At 46.9% G+C, this 26,899-nt stretch overlaps 1 protein-coding gene across 3 annotated transcripts in view; it reads left to right on the top strand.

Annotated features, from left to right (window-relative positions):
* STK4 (serine/threonine kinase 4) overlaps positions 1 to 26,636 on the top strand; it is a 92,924-nt gene extending 66,288 nt beyond the window's left edge. For all 3 annotated transcript variants that reach the window (XM_059133060.1, XM_059133062.1, XM_059133061.1), the window contains one exon: positions 22,554 to 26,636. In XM_059133060.1, the coding sequence (XP_058989043.1) occupies positions 22,554 to 22,712 (159 nt within the window). In that variant the 3' untranslated portion in view covers positions 22,713 to 26,636. The remainder of the gene's footprint in view (positions 1 to 22,553) is intronic.
* Positions 26,637 to 26,899: the final 263 nt, after the last annotated feature.

Here is a 26,899-nt window from a genome sequence, read left to right as displayed (position 1 = left end):
ACTATGGGTTACACAGTCCCTATGCTGTTGTTCAGGAAATGTCGTGCTAACCAAAAAGGCATTATGATTTTCAGAAAACTTTCAGTTTGACCAAATATAACCTCTTTTTCACCTTCGTGAAAACAAAGGTGTCTTTTGTGGAGGAGTCGTGCTGGCCCTGGCAAACATTCGATCCTCTCTCCGAGGGTCATATCTCTGTCCCTGTGTGCCTGTCAGTCCCCACTTTCTCCTCTCTCAGACTCTGTCATCTATTCAATATTAGCTTTTCTGTAAATTTACTCTTCTTACCTTAGTGGTACATCTCGGACATTTAGTCCTCTTCATGTTGGTTGCTTATCATCTTGTCTTTTCCTCCTGCGCTCTTTATCATTATTATTGCTGTTGTGTCGGGAATACTTAACGTAAGATCTACCTTCTTGGCAAGTGTTTCGGGGTATGGTACAGGCACGATGTGGTTCAGTAGATCTCTTGTCCTCTTGTCTACATGAAGCTTTGTGCCCTTTGACTAATATCTCCTGTTTTGCCTTTGTCTTGTCATACTTTAAATTTTGTTGGCAGGGACACTTGCTCTCTTAAGGTTGTAGAATTTGAGGAGAAGATGATGAAAGTAGCAGTTATTGAAGGCGTGCTGTGTGTGGTCGGTCCCTGTGAATGTTTTCCCCCCTTTGTCTCCCACAGAATCCTCATGCAGTTGATTTTAGCCCCACACATTGGACAGTGAGACTCAGAGACTCTAGGTGAATAAGTGATGGTGTTAGGTTTCTTAAATTCAGATTTTCTGACGACAAGACCGTTGTTTTTCTCCGCACAACGCAACTTATGTGAGCAGTGTTGTGCCTGCACGGGTGGTAAGCATTTGTCTAATTCAGAGGCTCCGTGTTTTCTTTCTCTCACGTGCCCAGCACTAGCCATGGCACACAGGTGCTCTCAACATGTTCTTTGATTATGTTGTTTGAAACCATGTGTGTTATTTAAAAAGCTTTCCAAATCTTTTCTTTTTTTCCTTCCTTTCTTTTTTTTTTTGGTAATAGCCATTCATCTGTGTGTATGAGAACATGTTAATTAGCTTATAAATTGTATTGATGGGCAATTTCAATTTTTTGCCACTTCTTCGGCAAAATGTTGGTAGAAAACATTGGTAGGAGCTGCAGTGTTGGGAATCCCCTAGATCAGAGTTGGATAAAGCATGAAAGGCATTTAGCAAAGGGCCTGGCAGTCCTATTCTACTCTATTATTTATATGTTGGTTCTTCTCAGAGCAACAACTTCGATGTGGTTAAAGGGAGCCATGCATTGAGAATCCGATCTCGGCTCTAACAGTAACTAGCCTTGAGTCCTTAAGCGGGCCACCTGCTCTTTCTGGGGCTTTTGTTTCTTCATCTGCTAAATAAAGGTGAGATTGAAAGTCTTCAAGGGCCCTCAAACTCTCTCAGTCTTGGTTAATCTTTAAAATGGAGATAATGCACACCTGTTGTGGGGGTTATTTGAGCCTGAAAGAGAAAGCCTGTGTCAAGCATATAAAAGATGCTCAGCATATGCAGGGAGGGAGGTGCCCGGGTGCCCTGGGGACTGAAGGGGGCAGAGACGGCAGTGTGACACACTGACCGAGAGCCAATAGACCTGAACTCAGGGCCGGCTGCGCTGTTCGTGCGCTGTTCGTGAGCTACGTGACTCGAGGCAAGTCACTTAACCTAGAAGGAAGATACTCATCATATTTATGTCTGGGTTATTGGGAAGATTAAATTAGAAAATGCTTTTAGGGGCGCCTGGGTGGCTCAGTGGGTTAAAGCCTCTGCCTTCAGCTCAGGTCATGATCCCAGGGTCCTGGGATTGAGCCCCACAGTGGGCTCTCTGCTCAGCGGGGAGCCTGCTTCCTCCTCCTCTCTCTGACTGCCTCTCTGCCTACTTGTGATCTCTGTCTGTCAAATAAATAAAATCTTAAAAAAGGAAAAAGAAAAAATGCTTTTAAAGTGCTTAGCAGAGTACCTGCCACACAGCAGGCATTCAGTAAATCTGACTTACATGTGTAATGCTCAGGTGGGAGAGATGAGCCACCAGCGGAAGAGCTGAAGGCAATGACACGAGCTGCCCATAACAGAGAGGTGGGGGCTGCACCCCCAATTTACTTCATGGATTTGTTGTTGAGGGCCCCTGGTTCAGTGTTGTCCGCCTTGTCGTGTTTATTTCGTACCTCAAATGAGCCTAATTCTGTTGTGACTTTCCTAGTCACAGGGTTTAAATATCAAACGCACTGATTCAGATAGACCCTTTTGTGTGTTCTCTCATCAGATTGCTTCCCTTCTGTGCCTGCCTGGAAGCTGTAAGACCTGGAAAGTTCCCACACTGATGGTCTTTTTTCAAAACAGTTTCAATCCTGATGGTGCCCTTGTTAACGTGAAATAGCTCGAGTGTGTGTGTGTGTGTGTGTGTGTGTAAGAGAGAAGAAGAGAGGATCAGAGAAAAGGAGAGACCCACAGAGAGACACCGAGAGCCGCAGCTGGGACCTCACACCTGGGAGTGCTGTTCGCACTGCACAGATGCAGGCACAGAAGGTGGCCAGCTGTTGGAGGGGGGCAACCTCCTCCCCTTCACCGACCCACCAGTCCCTTCCATTTGCTCTTTATTTAGGAAAATCCTATGACATATTAAATACTATTCTAGGATTTTGTAGCCTTCAGGCATGGATGTGCCTTTTTTAAAAATCTTATTTATGTTCCTTATTTGTGTTACTTTTTACATTGTGAGATAATTTGCAGGTTCCCATGCAGTTACAAGAGATAGCACGTCCGGGTCTTTTGTACACTGCCGTTTCTGCGCTGGTGATGTCTTGTGGAATTAGTGCACTGCCACAACCAGGATGTTGACATGAACGCATCTGGATAAGGAACACTTCCCTCACCACAAGGTGTACTCCCGCCGGCTTTGATAGTCACACCGGCCACTGTGCCTTTCCTGACTTTTGGCAACTGCTCATCTCTTCTCCATTTGATGTGTCTCTTTTGGAGTTTAAAGAATCTTCAGGGAGTGGTGTTTCAGATGAAGTCAGGGAATCGGCCGTCCTCTCCCGGGGGCTCTCATTCCCAGATCTGGCAGGACCAAGCACAAAGCCATCCTCACACACCGTGAAGAGATGTACCATTGCAGATCCTCAAGGTGCTTTTCCACTTGTGAGGTGCGGCTGTCATGATAAAGTACGGCCATTCTGGGATCTGTTTAAACCGGTTCCTGGCCTGAGTCCAGATCTGGTGATAAAATTCCATATGCCGCCCGTCACTCTGTCCGTGGCGACTGTGCCCTGTGCCAGCGTGGCTGATGAAGGCAGCCGCTGCCCCGAGGCTTATTGGTGAAGCAGTGTCTGACAGTGGTCCCCTGAACCCCGCACTTCGTGCGAGCATTTTCGGAAGCAGCGCTCGTTTTCCCTGTGAGAGATCCCGCGGCGGCATTTACGTACCTTACCTGAGAAGGAACGTGCTGCGCCTGTGCCCACCTGTGCGCTCACCACCTCTCCGTCCATCTCCGTTTGGTTCCCGTGGAAGATGAAGACCTCACAGAAGGCCTCGTCTTTACTCCCTGATGGCTGCCCCCTCCTCCCCGTCCCCTTATTTCCTTCCCCTTCCCTTCTCTGTGCTCTGGGCCCGGGCCTGTTGGACAAGGCTGGGTGGCTCGTCACCCCGAGGAAAGCTCAGTGTGACAGCAGAGGCCTTGTCAGGTTTCTGGTGGGCACGATGGTCTCTGGGACCTCTCGGAGCTGCTCTGGTGCCGTAAGTGCCTTCCCAGGAAGGGGAGCCTTCCCGGCTGCCCTCAAAGCAGCCCTGAGCAGCCGTGCTCACCCCTGGCCGTGGTTCCACAGCCAGCCCTGGCCAGGTGGGGGGTCCAAGCGAGGGAGAGCCAGTGTGGCCTTGCGCAGATGTGTTTACCGTTGGAATTAGGGACACAGGCGGGAGCGCTCTGGTCCGCCACAGAACATACCACTTCCTGTTTGCTGTTTCATACCTGGCCTGCCGAGCTTATTTTTATCACCTCTGCCATTCCTTGAAAACATTTGCTTTTGTGACCTCCGATTTAACTAATCCCCAAATCATGGACAGTTAGATGGCCTCCAGCTTTTTAATATCAAACATTGCTTTAGTAAACATCTTCCCATGATATGCACGGCCGTATAATTAATTCCTGCAAGTAGAATGCTTGGGCCAAACTCTATAAATTTGAAATTATGATACATATTGTTAGATTTCCCTGTTGTTTTTGGTGCCTGAAGTGCCAGTTTGTGTTATTTATGTAATTACTAATGGCATTCTTGTTTTCCTTATTAATTTCAAAGTAAGGTTATGGGCCTTATATATATAGGTTATGGGCCTATATATAAAGATACTTTCCTTGTTTTTTTTTTTTTCTTTCTCCAGATTTTTATTTAAATTCCAGTTAACATACAGTGTAATATTAGTTTCAGGTATAGAAATTTAGGGATTCATCACTTCCGTACAGCAGCTAGTGGTCAGGACAGGGGCCCTCTTTAATTCCTGTCACCTGTTTCCCCCTCCCCCACCTGCCACCTTCCTTGCTCCCTATAGTTAAGAGTCTGTTTCTTGGCTTGCCTTTCCCTTTTCTTTTTTTCATGTTCATTTGTTTTCTTTCTTAAATTACACATAGGAGTGAAAGCATATGGTATTTTTCTTTCTCTGACTTATTTTCTTAACATAGTATAGTCTGACTCCATCCATGTGGCTGGAAATGGCGAGATTTCAGTTTTTTCATGCCTAAGTAATATTCCACTGTGTGTGTGTATATTACATGTATATATACATATATGTAAAATTTGGTGTGTTTTGGTTTAGCAGCTTTTCCTTTGTGGCTTCTAGAATTTTATGTCGTGTTTAGAAGTTCCTCACATCCATCCCAGGCTTATTAAAATGGTAACCCTTACTTTATTTTAGAATGTGTACTTCTTTCTTTTTCCCTATTTATGGTTTGCAAGCGTAGGGTAGCAATCCACCTGCATATTTTTCTAATCTGCTAGCCAGTTTTCCCAACAACCAACAATTTTTAATATACATGGTGAATTTGGAATTACTAAATCTTAATGGCTTCCATCTAAAAGTGTTTGTTTTTACAGATAGACATTTTCCCTTTAAAACTCTGAGTTTCAGTATTTTTCTGCTGTGAAAACCTCTAGGAAGGAGCTGTGAACAGAACACCATATTGGTTTTGGCATTCACTTTAATGCATCCGAAATAGGCTGATTCTACAGAATTTGATCCAGAGTACTTCTGTGTCCTGTTGTTTTTTGCCAAGCAAAATTGATTATTTCTACCCACAAGGCCTTCGGTGTTGGACTCAGGAAAGAGTCAGGGGTCCTCCTGAGCTGGTTGTGGTTATATAATTTGGCATCAAGTATACAATGCTTATTTTTCTCGTAAGTTTCTATTCTCTAGCCTCCACTGATCAATGCCTCTTATTGCTGAGGAGGTTTTTGGAAGGGAGGGCAAATTCAGATCCTGTTTATTCAAGTCCTACTAATTGTATCTTTCAGATGCTTTTTTTTTTTCTCTCCTTGGCAGTTTGATGACTAGATATCAGAAGTCTTTCTTTGACAGTTAGCCCTAGCTCTCTCTGTGGGCTTTAGCTGTAGGTTGGACTTGTTGTGCTGGTGTATTTCCCCTACAGTGATGGGTCACTCTGTCACATAGATTTTCTTCATGGCTTTCATTAGAGGTGCTTTCAGTAGTTTAAGAATTTACTTGAGTATCTGAGTAACTGACCAGATTCCTCTTTTGTAGTCATATTCTCCTAAATTATTGTAATTTCTCCTTTCAAAATTTCTTTATTTTTTATTATTTTTTATTTTTTAAATATTTTATTTATTTTTTTGACAGAGGGAGACATATTGAGAGAGGGAACCCAAGCAGGGAGAGTAGCAGAGGGAGAAGCAGGCTTCCCGCTGAGCAGAGAGCCTGATGCTGGGCTTGATCCCAGGACTCTGGGATTATGACCTGAGCCGAAGGCAGATACTTAACAACTGAGCCACCCAGGTGCCTCTGTAATTTCTTTTAGAGAAGATTTTATCGTCGATGCTTGGTTTTAGGTTCAGATTGCAGGCAGGGAGGCAGAGGCTGTGACTATGGTTGACAGGCGGTATACATAAGTGATTGAAACCACCAGAGTCAGTCATTCAGGCTTCATATCTCATCTTTGCACCTGTTATGTCCCTCGGCTAACTCAATTTCCGTACCTTCAAAAATGGGTAAAAGTCACACCTGTCTCTGTTGTGGGACTGTTGTGAATATCGTGTGAGATAATGCGTACAAAGCATTTAGGACGGTACCAGGCCCACAGGAAGCACTCAATAAGTGTTATTTTTTGTCATCTGTTCGAGTGTTGCTCTGTCCTCCTGAGATGTTGCAATGCTCTTTTTCTCCCCCCTCGTAGTGTAAAAAGAATACATACCTATTACAGAGAGTTTAGAAATTGAAGAAAGGCTTCGGGAAGACAGTTTCTCCTGTGGTTCCACAATGCCCGGCAAGGATCAGTTTACATTTTAACCTCACTGCTCCCGGGCTTTTATACTTGCATATTGTTTTTCGTAGCTGAGATCGTTCTCTATGTGTAATATGGTATCTGTTTTTTTTTTTTCTCTTAACTATTTTTTCTCTCATCATTAAAAACATTTATGAAATCATCACTTTTTTTTCCCCAAAGATTTTTTTTTTTTACTTTGACAGACAGAGATCACAAGTAGGCAGAGAGAGAGGGGGAAGCAGGCTCCCTGAGCAGAGAGCCCAACAAGGGGCTCGATCCCAGAACCCAACAAGGGGCTCGATCCCAGAACCCCAAGATCGTGACCTGAGCCAGAGGCAGAGGCTTTAACCCACTGAGCCACCCAGGTGCCCCTGAAATCATCACTTTTGATGATTACATGATATTCCCTTGCAGTGTATTATTTTGTTGAGTAAATCATTCTCTGTTTATTTGGCATTTGGTATTTGCAACTTTTTTGGTTAGAATTAGGTTGCTTTTAGGCCATTCTACCTTGTGAAGCCTCGGGTTCTTGCTGTTAGTGACAGGTTTAGGAGTTGGGGCTTTGTGTTTGCTTCTGTTGTTTTGTCTATTGGCTGTGTGAGTTCAGGCAGCATTTGAAACATGAGACCTTGTGCCCTCAGACTCATGCCTTTCTGTTCTGGAGTATTTCCATATTTGTTTGCTTTTTAATTTTTTTTTTTTTTGTGAGTTTCTTTCAATAATCATGTGCAGAAGAAAAGATGAATGGAGACCATGGTTAGTATTGTGGCCTCTGTCTACATTACTGTGTGGCTATCCCGGAGCTAGCCAGGATAAACACCAGTTGCATGTTAATGGATCTTTACTGGGTAATCATACTGAGCAGTTTCTAGTAAGAAGACTATCCTAAATCGTTCTTGACAAGGTATACTATTTTTGTTTCAAATTTCTCATTTTTCTTGTAAAGCTGGATTTAAAGTATGCTAAGGTTGAATTCATTTGTACTTGGGAATATAATGAGATCTTGTACTTTCTACTTTCAGAAAACCAGCCAAGAACAGCAGTCTGAGAAAGAAGTATGCATCCAGCATTGCCAGGGAAACCTGCTGTTTAGATATGCTTTCTGAGAAAGCACATGGCAAATGAATGTCGTCTTTGTCTCAAGTCACAGCAGCCTGGTTCTGCTGGTGACTCGCACCGGCTGATTTGAGCTTAGTTTTAAACCCGGTCACTGAGCACAAGACCTAAATGTTGGTTTTGTGACCCCAGGAGGCTGCTTCAACAGTATCAGCCAGTGCGACCTTGACACTGTTTTTCATTTCCTTTGTTTGGCTCTGAGGCTGCTTGATCTGTGACCTCTAGGCAGCTTGCTTCTTTTAAAGCTCGTCCTTCATGACCATTTCTTTTCAGCTGTTAAAATATAGGACGATTTTTATCTCAACCCATGGTGAGCCAGAGTGCAGACCGCGGCTGTTGCGAGTTTTGGTAGTGGTAGTATGAACAGTGAAAAGAAAGACTTGAGATGGAAGTAGCTTGGTGGCGGGAGATCAGAAATGGATCCTAAGATCCACATAGTCTCCTGGCACCTTCAACCCTGAGCTCGCTTCCCTGTGGCTTCACTAGAAGCAAGGTGACAGGCGGTCTCCGCCTCCGAGTCATCGTCTCTCAAAAAGCTGTTCTGACGCAGCCTTAGTTGAGAATGATGGGTTATCTGAGGCAAGCGGGTCCTTCCAGGGCACGTGTGCCAGCTCCTGCCAACAAGAGGCACCGTCCGGCCTTTTCTCGACCAGGTCCAGTCATTTCTGAGAGGAGGGGGTTCCACAATTGGGATGTAGTCCACATGACTGCTCCAAAGCTCTGCCTGAAGATACTGCGTTTTTTTAAATTTTGCCCAAGATCTCTCCCCAGGGAACCTCTACCCATGTGTTTATTTTGATTGTTTCTCACAGAGACTGACAGTTGGGATTATCTTGGCTGTTTCCATCTTACAGGTAGAGAGAGTAAGAAAGTCTCTTGCTTTTAACCACTTAGTATTATGGTGACTCGACTTGAGAAAACCTTGCCAGTCTTATGCTGACTCATTATTTCCAAGGCCAGTGAGGGAATCTTGGGTGTTCTCTGTATTCAGTGTTGCTTTGATGATAGCTGTGTGCTTTGTTCTCTCTCTAATCCAGACTGTGGTGGGAAAAGGACCTGCCCAATAGCAGATATTGGGTGATGCTCCATTAAGAGTACAGCCTAGCGTCCGACAGAACCAGATTCTGTTTCGGTCTCTGCCCCTTACTGACTTAATGTCAAATTATGGAATTCTGCAAGCGTCAAATTCCCCATCTATAGAACGGGTCAATAGCTGTAGACTTAGTTACGATCAAATGAGATTGTAATATGGAAAGAGTGATTAATGTAATGACCAGCTAATAACAGTTAGTAAATATGTTTTCAAATGCTAACTTGAATTACTGTTGCGTTATTGTTACCATGGTCACTATGCAGCAAGGTCCTAAATCCCGCACTGTCCACCAGGTGGCGCCGTCGGGGCGGCTGCTGCTGCTGCTGCTGCTGCTCCCCGCCCTGCCCTACCTTCCCTGATGCTCTCTTGGCTCACTGGGAAGAGCAGTGTTAGCATTCTGAGGAAGGGAGGTAGGCATACAAACAGTATCTCTGGCCCCTGGAGGGCTCCCCTTCTTTCCTAGGAGAAGTCTTGGGAAGCACCTCTGTGGTTGCCTTGTGGCCAGAACTGCAAGTTCTGGGAACGAGCGTGTTTGTCCTGCACATAGGGAAGCACCTTGGTGCAGGAATGGCACCGTTGGGTCTGTTTCATCTTCGGTGGCTCTTCCATTTCTATGTACATGGTGAGCAGTCCGGCTCCTCCTACTCTGTCCCTGCAGTCCAGATTTCTTAGTCGATGGTCCTTATGGTTTTATTCCAGATAAATCTAGTTGCTGTTTTTTTCCTCCTAGAAATCTTCATTTCATCTAAGTTTTAAAATTTTTTGGCATAAAGTTTTGGAAGTTAAAATTTGCAGTATCTGTAATTCCAACTTGCTTTTCCTTCCCAGTATTTGTTTCTCCTTCTTTTTTAGAAATCAGACTCATCAGAGGTTTTCTTTTTTGTTGTTGTTAGTCATTTGAAAGAACCACCTTTTGGTTTTATTGATCCTTGCCATTGCGCATTGGCTTTAGAATTCATGAATTTATGTTCTTACCTTTATCTGCTTTCTGTGGGTTTATTCTGGGTGTTTTTTCTTTGTTAGTTGGACAATTAAGTTTGTCAATTGTCGGTCATCTCTCTCTTCTAATATCTGCATATAAGGCTATAAAATCCCCTTTAGGTATTACTTTAAATACCTTCCACAGTTTTTGATGTGTAGTTTTTTGTTTTGTAAAGGCAGGTTTATTGAGGTTTCACTTACATACCATAGAATTTGCTCCTTTTTAAGTGTACAGTTAGATGAGTTTTAACAGAGGGATACAGTTGTAAAAACATCAACATAATGAACATCTAGAACATTTCTATCACCTTGAAAAGTTCCCCCAAGCTTCGGTTTTTGTCCCAGCAGTCTCCTTTCCTATGATGCCATGTGAATGGAATCATACAGAATATCACCTTTTGTGTTTGGCCCTGCCATTTAGCATGTTGTTGTGAGGTCCATCCGTGTTGTTGCTGTATATGGACTGGTGCCTTCTGATTGCAGCGGGGTTGTCATTGTGTAGCTCTACCACACTGTGTCTTTCTGTTCACCAGTAATGTGGTTTTCAGGGGGAGCCAGTCAGAGTATTTTAATTCTGCACTCAGGCTGTAAATACACCAGACTATTCTGGATTTGAGGTTGTCTGGGCATTTTTTACATTTAAATTTTTATTTGGGGTTTGGCATTTTGGAAGTTTTTCCATTAGTGGGCAAGCATGTGCTCATGTGTACTCACTTCTGCCCTTCCTCCCTGTAGCAGTCTGGGGCCAGTCGGGAGACAGAAACCACAAAGGGAGTTAAACAAGGGCAGTTTAATACAGGGACTTACTGCCTACGATAAAAGGGTAACTGTAAGATCTAGGGAAACTGTGTGCTTCCCTGGGGCTGAGGGAGCATGCCCAAGGGAGGATGAACGACCAGAGATTCCGGGTTCTGTAGAGAAAGCTGACTTCAGCCCATGGCATAACAGAGAGGCTAGACCAGAGCAGGCCCGGGAGTTCTGGGCCAGCCGTAGACTTCCCTCTGCAGGTCAGGTGAGGAGGAGCAGATCTGGAGCCAGTAACATGGGTGAGCAAAGGAGGTCTGGGTGCTGGTTGGGGGGCAAGAGGCCTTCAGAGCCTGGGAGCCAAGCTGGGGCTCTGGTGTCCATGTCAACATGGCTGCTGAAAGGTTATGGCCAAGCCAAGGCTTCAAGTCTCAGAGAAACTAGGTTCTGGGCTGTCACTGGGCCACACTTCACCAGCCGTCCTCACATCCATACTACCAGCCCCTGTGCCCGAGACTCAAGAGAGCCTCTTCCTCCCTGCACGGTCCCTCCAGCCTCTCTGCTGAGAAAACTGAATGTCACATATCCTTCAGAGAAGTGCCTCAAGTGCCATCGTTCACCTCAGAGCATTTATCATAGAGAAAGTGCATTCGGAGCCGAGAGGCAGTAAATTGGGGACCGATGACCTCCCTCTGTTCTTTCTCCGAGAAATGCCCTCAGATCAAAAGCGGTACTACCCGCGAGCTCGTGCTGTCCACAGACACTTCATGAGGGGACAGGGATTTATGAAAATCAGAACTTACAAAGAATAGGTTTGTAGACACATGCAAATCTCACATTCATCATGATCTGTTGCCACACACGTCGTGCTGCCGTCCCTGTCCCCACCGTTCCTGGTCAGGAGAGACTTGACTGTTCTGTCAGACCTCAGGGTGGAGGCAGTTTCTTTCTTCATGCTGCTTGCTCATTATAGAAAACATTTAAGATACAAATTTCGAAGAACGTTTCATACCAGAAAAGCTAAGTGTTGTTTTGTTGTTGTTGTTGTTGTTTTTAAAGCTAAGTGTTTTTAACTCTCAGCTTAGATGAGCTAATACTAGGAACGTGGTGCTCATCCTTTCTGAAACAAAAACTAGGACACGTGGTCTTTACAAAGAATTTTTTCTGGTTTGTGAATTTTCACACATGTGAAAAATATTATCATGGCATAAATTAAAGCACATTTGATTATCCATTCCCAACTAAACACTTGTTGAAAAGAATAAAGGGCCGTCTCAGAATACCAAGAACATACACATACTAATGCTTTTATAGCATAAGGAATAAAGCCATCTTTTGTAGATAGTCTTAAATCAGAAAAATAAAAGAAAAAATGATAAAAATTCCTATTTAGCAGTTATGTGTTTTTGCATAATTGAAAGTCTTACGGGCACCCCCCCACACACACACACACCCCCACAGCTCTGACCTTATGTTTCTGACACTGCACGGGGCTCAGTTTCCCAAGACTTGATGGTCATTACAGAAGGATTGGGACATGCTTTGCAGGTAGAACTAGTCTGCTTTTCTTACAGAATTCTTTTTTCCCCCGAAGGATATTGAGAGACTCTTTCTTTGTGGGTATTTAGGTTGTAAATCTCTGACACTTCATTACGTGGGAATACCCAGCAGTAGGGCTCGCAGAGGTTTTATATACTTTCCAGAAATTAAGCACTGTTCCCCTTACAAGTTTGCCCACATCAGAAAGTCCAAATTGTAAAAATTGAGGCCTGCAAAATAGCTTACTCAGAGAGCTTTGCTGCATTCTCGACTAGTTTTCTGTAAACATTTCATTCTTTAGGTGTATTTAAATTGGACCTTCTTTAGTCTGAGATACCTTTCAAGACTGCCTTTATTAAATGAAGTGAGATCAATTTGTATTTTAGCTTTCATTTTGCTTGGGATTCTTTGGGCTTCTTTCATTTGGCAAGATGAGAGAAAGAGGCCTGGCCTGTTTGTTATCTTGGAAATTTCCAGCCCATGAAAGCATACAGAGGCCCAGCTTGCCGGGATTCTTAGGTGACTAGCTAGCTCTTTTCCTGAATTATTAAGCTACCTTAAAACAGCAACTTGGCGCAGTTTGTGTTTTAGGTTTTCATATCTTTTGAAAGATTAATATCCTCACAAGAATGATGATAGGTTGGATGTCTCCTTTCAGTGCTTTCTGGTGGCAGGAGCGTCACACTCTGCTCTGTTCTTGTACTCTACCTTCTTTAGACAGCTTCCATTATTCCAGATTTGGTGTTCACTAACTTCCTGAAAGCTTTCCTCCCACAATTTAGCTTCCTTCAGTGTGAAATTTAAAAAGCAACATAGAGCTGCTCTTAAAAGAATTTTTCTTAAAGAGCTATCATAGGCAACCAAGAGTAGAGTTCATTTTTATGTCCATTTTTCCTTGTAGATTTATTGCAGTCATAACACTGGATATGCTGTTCCTTTTGGTTTTGGCGTGCATGGGTCAGTTTGGAGTGATTGACGTCATCTTATTTAACAATCATATATTATACTCTTAGGTTTATTTTTTGATTACGTATTTCCAAAGCTTCTTGAGGGAACTGGAAAAAAGTATCATTTTCAAATAAAGATTAGGGATATGTTTCTTTATTAAATATTTATTGAGAACTCTTTTCTGCTGGCCTGACTCTCTGAAAAGATATTAGAGGTGCTTCTTGCTCTTAAATAGCTCCCACTTTAGGGAAAGGAAAAGATAATTGGTGAGAGGGAAGAATGAGAGTGTGTGCTGGACCAGAAGGTTGAACAGGCATTCCCTAAACTGAGGACAGGATTATATTCAGCAGATGCCTGGAGTTGTGAAAAAATACGGCGCTTGAGGAATTTTGAGTAGCCAGTAGTAATACTGACAGATGAACCCCTAAGTCCGCTCATGTACTCATTTTATTAGTCTCCGGTATCTCAGGTGCACTAGATACTTGAAATAACAAGATTTGCAGGTCATTCAGAAAAAATTCTACAATTCAGTCTTTGTTCTGAATTAGAGTGAGTGCTCCTTCTTTTAATATTCTGTAAATATATATTAAAAAAGGGCAAGATCTTCCTCCCAGAGATGACCACAAGGTTTCTTCCTTCCCTCAATTCCTGTAGCGCACGCTTCCTCCACACAAGGGTGGCTCACGCTTTGCAGTCGGACGTGCTGGGGCTCATAGCCTAACCCCAGCACTTACACTTACTGGCCTTGGGACCATGAGCAAATTCCCATATTTCTCTAAGCCTCAGTTTCCGCCTCTCTCAAGAGGGATATACTCCCACTCATTTCGTGGACCATTCTGCAGATTATGCGCAATAATGCACACAAAGTGCTGAGCCGGTAGCACTCAACTCAGGGTGGCTCCGATCACAGTCGTGAGTCATGGGACACTGTGGCTTAGCTTGTTTCCTGACTTAACCTGCCTCGTTTAGCTCCCCATGTATTGTACAGGATCCTGCTCTATACTTTTTGCGCCATCCACAGTTGTACTCATCCCCCACCTCCGCCGACCCGCCCCCTGCCCCAGCCAGGCCTGGCAGGGGTGTCTGACAGCGAGCAGGTACTCCTTACGTCTTTGTAACTAAAGATGCAATGCCAGGTAGCAGCCATGCAGTGCCTCTTAAGATCCATTATACTTCAGTATTTGGGGTATGAAAGTTCCTTATGGGTTCTTGCTGTGGAAAGCTAAAGGCATGATGGTAGGGAAAAAATCTGATTCTGGTCAAAACTTTTTTTACCTTTGACCAAAGACTGTTATAAAACTCACAGAACAAAAACAAAACAACAAAATCAGGAGCATTATGATTTTCAGAGTGAGTTGTGAAAGTTCATGCCTGAGCAGAGTTGGAGTAAATTCTAGGCATTTTGTAAAAGCCCTACTTCAGAAATTAATTTTGTCGTGTAAATCAAGGGATTATTTTTGATAAATCACAAAAAACTAACAATAGGCAAGTAATAAACTTTATATTATACTGAAACCCCATCATTAAAAAAAGCACTTTGCCTTTTGGGCTTTTATCAGATGGCATCCATCGTACGCAGACACACGTGTGGTGGGCGCTGCGCCTCTGGGCGGGGGGCTCCCTGGGTGCAGCCTTCAGGCTGTTGGAAGCCAGTCTCGTGGCCCACGTCAGAGCTTGTGTCATTCCATCAGGAGCCTGCCTCGAGCCAAATTTCTTTGTCTTACCCCAGCTTACGGACTGTGTTTCATTCCAGTCTTCTTGGTTAATATCTGCAGCCCTGTTTTCTTTGGTTGGAGTTCCGAGAACAGGTCCATGGATTGATTTGAAGTCCTCATAAGCTCAAAGTGGGATTGAAGTAATCATTGGTACTAGGTTTTGCGTCAGGAAGATTTTACGAGGGGCTGGTAGAAGCGTAATTTGGTGTGACCATAATTTGAATCAGAGGAAATTTCCCGTTAAACTTCTCACAGGATTCATTTAAGCAGCAGGATGTGTTGAAATCGAACGGCCTTATACCGACCTCGCCCACACAGCTTTATGTGGCTGTCCGCTTGCTTGCTTGACTACCTTCTCACTCATCTGCTGGGAGATGACTGCAGCCCCTGAGAATCTGATTCGTCACCTCTCCACAGTCTCGGATCCACTCCTGGGTAGAGACAGGTTCACATCAAGAAAGGAGAAGTCTGTCTTTCTTTCTTTCTTTCTTTCTTTCTTTCTTTAAGATTTTATTTATTTATTTGACAGACAGAGACCACAAGTAGGTAGAGAGGCAGGGCGGGGCGGGGGCGGCGGGGGGGGAAGCAGGCTCCCCGCTGAGTGGAGAGCCTGATGCAGGGCTCGATCCAGGACCCTGAGATCATGACCTGAGCCAAAGGCAGAGGCTTAACCCACTGAGCCACCCAGGAGAAGTATTTCTGATGGAGCCAAATCAGTGCCCTGGATGCTTCTGACTGACCCTGGTCTGTCTTCTCTTGCACCTTTGCTGAGCCTCTAGTGGCTGGCATCGAAGGTACGGGATGGCATGTTGGTGGCATCCTTCGACTATCAAGCTTCTTTGTCATCTTGCCAGATTCCAAAGGCATGTGTGCTTTCCTTGTTCTGGGCCACTGTAAAACCATCACCTGTGACAGGGCACCAGCCTGACTCACCTGTCCAGAAGGGATGATGTGTCTGAGAAATCCGGTTGTGATACTGGATGCAGAATTATAAGTACGCAAGAGTAGTGTGTGCAGAATTGAAGCTTTTCCTTAAACACTTTGACAAGTCTCTCAGATGGTTTTCTGGGGATACTGCATGACTCTGTTTGTTTAGTAAACTTCTGAGTGAGTTTCCAGCGGCAAAGGAGCAGAACTTTGAACCCTGTACCCAGATACGGGCCAGACCCATTTGTTCACAATGGGCCTTGTTGCTGGGGCGGGATGAAGCTCTGCTTTACATTTTAATGTGTTTAGTTCAGCTTAACTCTGCTTGTGCAAGACAGGCTGTCACTCTGATTCCCGTGAGTTATCGCGTGCTTAAGCCAGATCTGGGCTGTTCTCTAGGCTGGTTGACACAGTGTAATTCAGAGTTTCAGAGTTGCAAAGGCTATTTGAGAAGAAAGCAGTTTCCATCAGCCTTCTCTATGCATGTATCCATGTATTTATAACACTGGGAATCCATAATGCTGGGAATCTGAGGATTTTGCTCTGGTCTGGCCTGGAGGAAACAAGCCAGATGCATTGGATTTGGGGTGTCTCCAGCAGAGCTCACTAGAGGCCCCTCTGTGTGTGTCCTGCACCATATTGTGAGCTTATCAGGTCAGTTCTTAGAGCAACAGAGCTACTGTTTATATTACTTACACATTTTCCCAAAAAGGGTTTATTTATTTATTTTTTAAAGATTTTATTTATTTGACAGAGAGAAACACAGTGAGGGGGGAACACAAGCAGGGGGAGTGGGAGAGGGAGAAGCCCACTTCCTGTTGAACAGGGAGCCCGATGCAGGGCTCAATCCCAGGAACCTGGCATCAAGACCTGAGCCCAAAGCAGACGCTTAACGACTGAGCCACCCAGGCGCCCCTGTATTACTTACGCATTTCCCCCATTTTCCAAAGAAGGACTTAATGTGGTAGCTCCCAAGGGCAGAGCTCCCATGGGACCCGGGCCCACATGACCCAGAGTCAGCACTCTTACCCTGAAACTTCACTGCTTCCTCGGCACATGCTGCCTTTTACATTCGTGTTGCCCAGCTGCGTTCCTGGCCCAGTAGAGCTACCGGGAAGGTTGGTTGATTCAATCTGAATGCTGTCCAGCAGCCTTGGATGGGGTCACTGCCCCTCAGCAGCGGTGCCTGGCACCTAGTTGGCCCTTGCATAGTTTTACTTGAGGAAAGGTAGTGAGGGAGACAGTGTTATTCCCATTTTATGGTTGAGAAAACCTGATCCCAGAGAAGTCAGGCGACTTGCCTGAAGTCACCCATCATCACTAGTGGTGGCACTTTTGAAATCAAGGGCCATCTGATGTATTTAATATCAGCCAAATTTGTAATTCTTCTGGTCTTCCTGTGTGTTTCACTAACATGGGCCTATTTCCAGAAACCCCTGGGGGTCGTGCTTACGGTTTTTCCAGTTCTTTGCTGTATCAACTTTGGGCAGATTGCTTGCCTACTCTGTTCCTTGTTGACCTCACTTGTAGAAGGAGGAATATCAGGTGGGTTAATCTGTGCAGACACTTGATTAGCTCAGTGCCGAGCGCATGCGTACGCTCAGGTAATGAACGTTTGGCCTCGTGTCTAACTGTAGAATCCGGTAGTAGGACAGCGTCGTATCCAGCGCGACAGGGTGAGGCTGGGGTTCAGACTAAGCTAGCGCCCACCTGAGGATACAGTGCGTGTCCAGAGAGCACAGCCTTGAAGAGGACACTCGCCTGCACGTGCGCCATTGCCTTTGCGCACTCAGACAGCAGACGGGGTGCAGGGTGATGGTGAGCGGAGTCGAGGTGTTTGTGAGACAGTGAGACGGGTGTCCAGATTCCGGGCCCGTCCGTGTCCGTTTACTCCAGACTGATGTGTTGATTAGCGTCTGAGTGGCCAGCGGATTCTAAATAACCATGGTTAAGAGGCTTATTTTAGTTTCTCCTCCCTTCTGTCACCTCTCTTAGGAAGAGCACAGAAAATCGCCGGGCTTGGTCCGTTCTCTTAGGCCCAGCGCACCTTCTTTAAGGAGCCTATAGCTCTGGACTTGGCCTTTGTCTTGTCCAGAAGGATCACGTCGTCTTCTTTTGATCATCTCGTTCTTTCCAAAGTAGTAGTTCTTTTTCATTGCAACAAAAAATCAAAGTGGACGTGCCTGGGAGGGATGACTAAGCTGGGGTCGGAGACCTGCTCCTTACCAGTCAGTATCAAACACAGAAATGGGAATCGAGGGAGAAGAGACTTCCTTTGATTTCAGGAGAATGTTGAGAGGAATAGAAACTCTCTGAGGGCAGGACTCACTTCCTGGGTCCCCTCTGCATCTCACCCGGAGCCCTGTTGCACGCGGTGGTGCTCAGGAAGCTTGCTCCTTGGTTTCCGTGGCTTCCATTATTATTTGGCTGGGAACAAAGGGCGGTTTATTCTTTCCCTCAACCAGTTTAACACATAGTGTAGTGAACAAGACAAAGTCACTGCCCTCGTAGAACTTTCGTCCTAGTAAGAGACACAGCAAGTAAAAGAAAAGTCAAAATGATTGATTACAAGGTGCCGTGATCATTTTGAAGGAAGTAGACTAGGGGCTGAGAGACCAAGGCATGGAGGGGAGGCGACCTTTCTAGAGAAGATGCTCAGGGAGGGCTTGCTCAGATTCTCTGAGGAGCTGCCCTGTGAGCTAAGGCCTAAAGGATAAGGAAGAGCTGGCGACGAACCATCCAGGCAAGGATCATCACTGTGTAGCCACTGAAGCCAGAAAGAGTGGTTTGTTTGAGGATTTGAAGTAAAGGGTGGCTACAGGGTCCTGAGCCAAGGGGACAGTGGCAGGTGATGAAGTTCGTGGGGACAGTGGGACCAGAGATGGAGGGCCTCCGTAGCCCTGGTGCACTATTGGATTTTATTCTAAGTGCAGCAGGAGACATAGGGGGATGTGATCTGGTTCGTTTCTGTATTTTTAATTATGCTTGTGGCTGTGAGATGCTGGCAGCCTGGACTGAAGGGTTGGATTCGAGTTATGTCCATGTTTTAGAGATGTGGGCAGGGGTGGTGAGGGGAAGGAAGAATCAGGGATGATTCTGGGCACCTGGTGGAATGGCGGTACCACTCCTGAGATGGGGCAGACCGGATGTGAGAACTGGTTTGGGGGTGAGGGAATGGATTAAGGTGCTGGATTTCCATGAGCTGATCCAGGGCCCCCGTGTGCAGTAGGATCTGTCCCTGGATGCATGAGCCTGGTGTGCAGAGGAGAATGCTGCTCTGGAGCCGTACTGTGTGGGAGTCGTGGCACAGAGAGGATGTGTAAATGCCTGGGGGCAGATAAGGTCCTGAAAGGTGTACTTCCTGCTGCTACCATAAACAGCTCAACTCCCTGCACATTTGCTCCTTCAGAAAGCTGGCTCGCAGAACCGGAGCACCCCAGGTGCTCCACTGCAAGGTATCCATTTGAAATATATTTATGCTCCCAAGGACCAGGAAGGTGAGATGCTACTTTTAGCGCCACGGAACCATTCTCTGAGCTTGTTTACAGAAAAATCCATATCTGGAGTGTGACCGACGCATTAGCGGTGACTGGCTGGCTGTGTCCTAATGGGCCAGGTGTAACATAAGCCCAGAGCCTTAGAGCAAGTAAAGTAGTTTGAAGGTGGCGGAGGTACAGCAAGGCTGCTCGTCGTTGCCTCCAGATTAGATCAAGGGCGGAAGGGCTGCAAGGAAATTGGACACCTAGAAGCCGACCGGAGACAGGCAGCAATTACTTTATGAGAGTTTGGCTGTGAGGAAAACAAGGAGGTTGTAGAATGATGGTCATCAGACTTGAAGAATTACAAGAAACACTCGAGTAGCTTCTTTAGCAAGCAGAATCCTCACCTCCCGAAGAGTGAGTGTGAGTGAGTCGCTTGTGACTTCTAACCTTTAACTGGTGATTCCGATGCTCATGATCCATGGGTCCTACAGAAAGAAACACTGAGTCTCAGAAGACCTGAGGTCATCTTGGCAGCCCGCCAAGGGTGGCAGCCGGAGGTGGGGGTGGGGGTGGGCGTGGAGGCCTGGCGGGTGGGGGGGGGGGTAGGGTCTTGTCTGAAGCTGCAGAACAAGCCCGAGAGCCAGGGCCGCTCCCCTGACCTTGATGTCTTCATCTTGCAGTGACGCTTCGTCCCGATGGAAGGTGAAGGGGCCTCCCAACTCCCAGCTCCCCTCCCTTCGCTGGGGTTTTCTTTCCTTTCCCCGGCACCCTCTCCTGTAAGAGTAACCTTCTGATTTACCGAGTTCATTCTCCGGTGTCTGTCTCGCCTCCTAAAATGCAAGCTTCACAAGGGCAGTGATATTTGGTTTTTGGTTCTCTCATCCTGGGTGCCTTAGGCAGCGCCTGGCCCATGGTAGGTGTTGAGTGCATATTTGACGGGTGTGCGGATGAAAAATATTTTGTTAAACTATAAATAAGTTAACAGATGTTGTAGGAAAATGCCGACCCTTACACATTGTTAGCCCAAAATAGAGTAGAATATTTTCTTTTTTACTTGTGTGATTCTGGCTTGGATCAGAACAGTATGTTTATGGGAGATTCATTAGAGATTTTTCAAAATATTAATAATAACAGCAGTAGTAATGACAGCAACAATAGCAGGTATTAGTAACTGTGGTGGTGAGTCCGGCTTATGGAATACTTACTGTCTGTGAAATGCATACCCCATGACGTTCTGCGCTGAAAACATCACACCTGTTACCCCACCTGGTCCTCGTGAGAGCCGAGAATGGCGGAACCAGGGTCTCTTCTCCAGAGGAGGACACGAGGCTCAGAGGTGAAGTCACTCATCCAGGGTCGCACAGCCACTAGAGACATACCATCTGGGATCTTAAAGATTAATACCTCAACTCCCAGTAACACTCGGTGTTAGGTTTGGGGCAATTTCTTTTTGGAGGAGGAACTGACAAGGCTAAAAATGAGGCGAGCATTGCTCTTTGGAGAGTTCCCAGCCCAGAACACCCTCCAGCTGGTCTGAAACCCAGGCTGGAAAGGAGATGTGGTTTTACGGGTGCAGCTTTCCAGCATCCCACCCCCTCGGCTCTGCATTCCCACATTACAAAGAGCCTTTCGTCTTGAACTGTTGGGCTTTTCTTGCTTCTCAGACCACCTCCCTGAAGCAGGCCAAGGCAAATTCCTGCGGCGGCGACGGGGCACTGAACCATCCCTGGGGAGGCCACAGTAGCCCTTCCCCTCGGTCGCACCCCGCCCTGGAGAGGAAGGGCCGACAGAGGCTCCTTCACCCGCTTCCCACACCACTTCCCTGCTGAGGCCTCAGGAAGGGGCCGGGGGACACAGTGACTCCATAAATGTCTCTCCAAAGATGTGAGTGGGCCTTTGAGTTCTTGGAACACTGCACCTATTAGACTGGTTTAAGCTCACAGAGTTAATCACCACCTGCCGTGGACAAGGGCGGCTTTCATTCCCACCCCTGCCAGCCAGGACGGGCCTTGCTCGGACTCAGTGACACTCCATACACGGCGGCGAAACCCCTCGCCCCACAGCAGCAGTCATGGGGTGAACACGAGCACAGCCCTGGGCTTTGTAAAGAGAGAGGCTCGTGACCTGCGCTGCCGTCTTTCAGCACACGCTCAGCAGGCGTGTGCCAGCATCTCGACGGCCACGATCTCATTTAATTCTCATGATGAGCCCCGAGAGGCAGGGTTGTCGTACTTCCATAGGGGAGGACAGCCTGAAGAGACGGGTGACTTGCCAGAGTCCCCTAGCGCTTGCAAGAGGCAGAGCCGTGTTTTCATTACAGATTGAGTCGGTTCTCAAACCTGGGCTTTGCGCGTCTGCTCGTCTGTGATTCCAGTTAGGGGCAAGAACTCTGGAGCCTCACCGCCTGGGTCTGAACAGTGATCCTGCCACTTTCTAGCCAGGAGACACTGGGCAGGTTACTTCCCTGCCCTCTTCCTTGTTCCTCTGAAACACAGAGATAATAATATATGCAAATCATAGGGTTGTTGCCAGGATTAAGTGGATGGATGTGTGTAGAGCATAGAGTATGCGGCACACAGAAAGCACTGTGTAAGTGCTGACTCTTAGTTTATGCATCATGTCCTGCTGTTCCCCCTGGATGATGGAAACTTAATCGCAGAGGTTTCCAACTGTCCCTCCCACTCCCCACCCAAGGCTTATGTCTCGTTCTCGAGATGCTTGTGTAGGTAACGCGTACAAGCACTTCCAGGGTGCCTGGTATATGGTTAGCACCTGGAAAGTGTTAGTGATGACCAGTGTGGCCATACCTAAGTCACTGGGGTCGGTGGGGGGGGACAGCATCTGATCCTCAGTGAGCATCCACTCTCCTTGGCTTGGGACCCAGACAGAGACACGGTCACCATCCAGAGGCTCGTCTCCCGGGTAGGACAAGAACTAGGGGCAAGCATTATTTTGCATACACCAAGAGGCTGCTACTTTTTTTTAAAAATATTTTGTTTATTTATTTGACAGAGAGAGATCACAAGTAGGCAGAGAGGCAGGCAGAGAGAGAGAGAGGAGGAAGCAGGCTCCCTGCGGAGCAGAGAGCCCAATGTAGGACTCGATCCTGGGATCCTGAGATCACGACCTCAGCCAAAGGCAGAGGCCAAACCCACTGAGCCACCCAGGCGCCCCATGGCTGTTACTTTAATGCCCTAACAATGCATTGATAACGTAATTCACTAAAAGGGTAGGAGAGATGAAAATATTACTGGTTAAGTTCTTGGTCAAGGTAGAGTAAATCAGAGAAATTAGCGCTTAGAACTTGTCCAGGGATAAATTGTGTCCAAAGAGCTTGGGGCGTACCATTTGCGAATGAATTGTCACTTTCCAACCGCCGCCAGCCCAGGCTCTGGGAAGACCCTTCCCTTCCGGGTGCCCAGACAGCTTGGGCTTCTCGGCTGTTCTGTGTTGACCTGGGCTTTGTCGTGACCATCCTTTCCACTTCTTCTAGCTTAAGAGTTGGACAGTGGAGGACCTTCAGAAGAGGCTCCTGGCCCTCGACCCCATGATGGAGCAAGAGATTGAAGAGATCCGACAGAAGTACCAGTCCAAGAGGCAGCCTATCCTGGACGCCATTGAGGCTAAGAAACGGCGGCAACAAAACTTCTGAGGGAGGGAGGCCCGGCATGCCTGCCCGCACCCCAGCTTCGGTGACGCCGGGCCGCTCGCCGCTCGGGCTCGCCCGCCGACGCTCCTGCCCCGTCGTCCCTCCACAAGCACCTTCACCTTCGTGAACTCAGGACGTGCGCCGGTGGGAAGGGCTGTCTGCCGTCAGCGTGCTGCCTCGCGTATGTATTTAAATTGGTCAGTTAGAGTATCTCAAAGGATTTGTATCGGCGCTTTTAACTCAGAGTTTTAAACCCCAGGAACAGAGACTCCAGGATGTGATAGCTGGGAAAGTGTTACATGTGGTCTTGACTTTCTTCTCCCAATAGCTTTCAATTGTTCTTTCTGGAAGACTTTTAAAAAATATATAAATATGCACATATATATAAATTATAACTGGATTCCCCACCGAGTGTGGTGGCATCTCTGTACAGGTACAGTTTTAAACAGTTGGCCTCTTTTCTGTAAGATTATGGTACTGTGGGACAGGAGGGCAGGGGACGCCGGGAGGCTGTCGGGGCCACTCCGCTCCCAGGACCCAAGCTCACCCTTCTGCAGGGCTGCATTTAAAAATTTAGGTTTAGGCCAGTTCTTCTCCAGGATTTCAGCCTTGTGTGGGTCATCGGGTCATCTCTGGCTTCTGGAGCTGTGGACCACATCCGAGGGACAGCCTTGAGAGTCTGTATTTACTTCTTGAGTCCCAGGAGAAGCCTGGCATCCTCTTTGCAAACGGCCCCTTGTGGCTTCAATGCCTTTCATCCATCTGCGCTCTCCCAACCGCCTCGAGCCACAGCACAGATACTGCCCAGTGCCTTAAGAGGAGACGTGACCCAGTGCGGGGACGGGCCTGCCAGGACCTCTCCACACACACGGGGCTGTGTGCAGTCCACAGAGGGGAAGTTGTGTCCAGAGTCCTCGCTGTTCATGCGAAGATCGCACGGGGCACCTTGCTCCACATTCCTTACAGACAGGGGTAGAGGGCATTGTTTTTGTGATCACATTCCAATATGTGACTGTTTTCCTTTTGATTTTATTGCTGAGGGGTCTGGAAAGGATGCATGAATATCAGACTGAGACCTGTTCCCCAGGAGAGCTCTGTCCGGGCCCGTGTAATGCCAGGGCTGGACGGGACCCCAGGTATCGTCTGGCCTGACTGAGGCTCGGAGAGGGGAAGTGACAGGGTGACCAAATCACAAAGCAAATTGAAGTAAGAGGTGGGATGAGACCATCGCTCCTCACTCCTGGGCCACTGAGCCAAGCGTTCCCTTTCCCAGGGGGAGAAACCGGTGTCAGTTTGGGTTAAGTTGTCCCGGGGCACCCTCCCAAGGGCGACTTGCTCGTACTTGGTCTCAACAGTGGGTGACTGGCTAAGATGGGCCCCCAGGGAAAGCCAGACGGTTCGGGCTCGACCAGTCCGTGACTCTGCAGCCTCTGCCAGACAGCAGTCTGCACCACGCAGGTGATCTGGGCCTCGAGCAGATCAGAGGGCTTCACAAAAACACAGCACTGAGCCATCCCTCTGTAGCACTGGCTCGAGGCCACGTGGCGTGTAGTCACACGGCAAAGAGGAGACAGCAAAGAAAGGCATGTGTCTGCTTATTTTTTAATGTCTCTTCGCCTCAGGTGGGGAGCTCTGACTAGGCTGCACCTAAAGATAGTGTAATTTGACTCCATAATTGCTTTTGCTTCCCAAACCTAGGAATCAATGGAATGGCAGGGAATGCTCCTCTCTCTCCGCTGGCCAGATCCTGGTCTTTGCAATTAAAGCCGGTTTTTAAAAATATAAGAGGCCGTGGTTGGTCCGCAGGGTTTGGCCAGTTAGGCAGTTATGTGGCAGCTACAGAGAACAGAGGATCCCACTAGAAGGATCGACGGCAGCTAGCATTCACTGACCACTTAGTATATGCCCGGCACTGAGCTGGGTCGGTGCGCTTTTTATCGATGTCCGATCCAAACCTCACCACAACTCCGTAAGCTAAGTACTTGATCTCCGCCCCACAAGTGAAGGAGTAAGTTCAGAAAGAAAAAGGCAATGTGTCCCTCGGGGCTGTTAGGGCTAGTGAGCAGCAGAATCGGGATTCGTGGCATCACCATGTGCGGCCAGTATTTACAGGGAAGAGGAAAATCACAAATCTTTAAAATGAAGTGACTACCTTTTCTTGCACAGAAGAGAGAACTCCAACTGGCAGTTTTAGGTTGGGAAATGGCTGAGTTAGTTGTCAAGTCTGACAGCCAAGTGAGTCCCACCAACCTCAGCACGGAGCGTGTATTCCCCCACACCATCTGCTGCGCTCGCGAGCAGGCCTGCCTCAGCCTCTTCCATTTTAGAAAGGACTTTGCACTTGGCCAGACAGGATGGGAAGTGCCCATTTTTTCCTTCCTAAGCTAGAGCCAAGTAAAAGTTTTTCCCCCGTAAATGTTCTTGGGTCATGAATCTTGATCCGGACTTGATTCTGTTCCAGGCCTGTGTGCGCCCGCCCATGCGGGCCCAGTACAGAACACCGCTCCCCAGTCTCACTGGACAGGGCCTCTGGCCAGGAGTCCATTTCTTTGGCGCAGGTCCATTTCCTGACACAGTGCCTTTGCGTCCTGGTGATGGACAAGCAGCGGGGCGAGTCTGGTTGTCTTTCCCGGGAGCACTGGCTTCCGGAGAAGTCCGAGAGCTCTCCTTGAGCCTTGAGCTTCAGCATCTGCGACTTGAGCTCCCGGGGAACCCTGTGGCCCTCACCTCTTCTCTCCTTTTAAGAAACAATGACCCACACCTAATTGTGTCTTTTAAAAAATCTCAGATTCTCTAAGGATATCTTGATGGCTTCCCCATCAGTAATTCCGAAGCAGATTTCTAGTTTTCTTTTTCCTTTGTCCTTTCTCCCAAGCACCAGCTGGATGGATGGACAGATAGATGGATGGATGGATGGATGGATGTTTGGCTGGCTGGCTGGCTAGACCGATGGATAGATAGGACCAGTACACTGAAGTGATTTAAGAGCTATAGCTTTGAGTCCTTGACACTGTATATTCTGACCCAGGAAACAATTCTTTAGCAGCTGCCAGATGCCAGAGACTTATTGTACCATTAAATTTCAATAGCTCTTACCAATAGCAGAAATGAGAGCAGTGACATCACTCTAGCTCCTACAGATATTAAAAGGCTAAGAACAATGTCATGAAGAACTCTGTGCTAATAAATTGAGCAACTTAAACAAAATGGACAGATTCCCTGAAAGATACAAAACACCAAAGCTCACTCCATAGATAATTTGAATCTCCCTCTATTCAAACTTAATAGCTCTGGGACATCTAGGTATTATGGTCCTCCTTTTACAGAGAAGGAAACTGAGGCTCAGAGAGGCGAAGTCTATTGCTCAAGGTCGTGCAGCTAAAATACGGCAGAGCTTGGATTCCAGGGCAGGTCTTCTGATTCCGATGCTAGTGCCCTTCCCAGCAGATACCACGTTGCCTCTTAAGATCGCAGCTCCTCAGCCTCCCGCCCCGTCCTTCCTTACACACTGTGTGTTTTCATCAGGGTTATATTCACTGTGTTTAGATTCTGTGTTCTTTTTTGTGTTTGGGGAAAAAAAAATCTCTTCCACCAGCTTGCACTCGAACCAACTTGGAAAAAGCTTAAATGCTATTGCTGATGTACAACTTAAAAATGTGAAGTTTGTAGCTTTAACTTTTTGTAATGAAAACTAATAACACTGGCTGAAGTGCTGACTTGAAATGCTATTTTATAAAGTTTGGATGTAAATAATCCATCAAGGTCAGCAGTTTGTATATGTCTGAGAGATGGCTTCCTCCCTGCACCCCCCCCCCTTTTTTTAAATCCGAGGTGCTTCCTGTGTGCTTTTATGTTAGAATTTGTTGTTCTCCCTACTTCGTACACATTGCCACCTCTGTTTTAAATAAACTGTCCTTTGGAACACAAGACTTTCTTCTTTTTAAAAACGAGATCCCCATCTGTAGCCTGGATCATGGTGTTGTGAACCTTTGTGAACCTCTGTGGTGTGTTCATTTCAGAATCCAAAGCTGGGGGCGCAGAGGGTAGGGTAGGGAGAAGACTTTTGTTGGATGCCTGCTGGGTGCCAGGTCCTGAGCTGGTTGGCAGGGATGTAAAGACGAACCAGGCGCAGTTCTTGCAGACCAGACCGGGCATTGGTCCAGCACATGAGCACCCACGGGTGCCCACGG

The sequence above is a fragment of the Mustela lutreola genome, chromosome 9 (genome assembly GCF_030435805.1).
Source record: "Mustela lutreola isolate mMusLut2 chromosome 9, mMusLut2.pri, whole genome shotgun sequence".
NCBI lineage: Eukaryota > Metazoa > Chordata > Mammalia > Carnivora > Mustelidae > Mustela > Mustela lutreola.
This window is presented reverse-complemented; position numbering and strand designations above follow the sequence as displayed.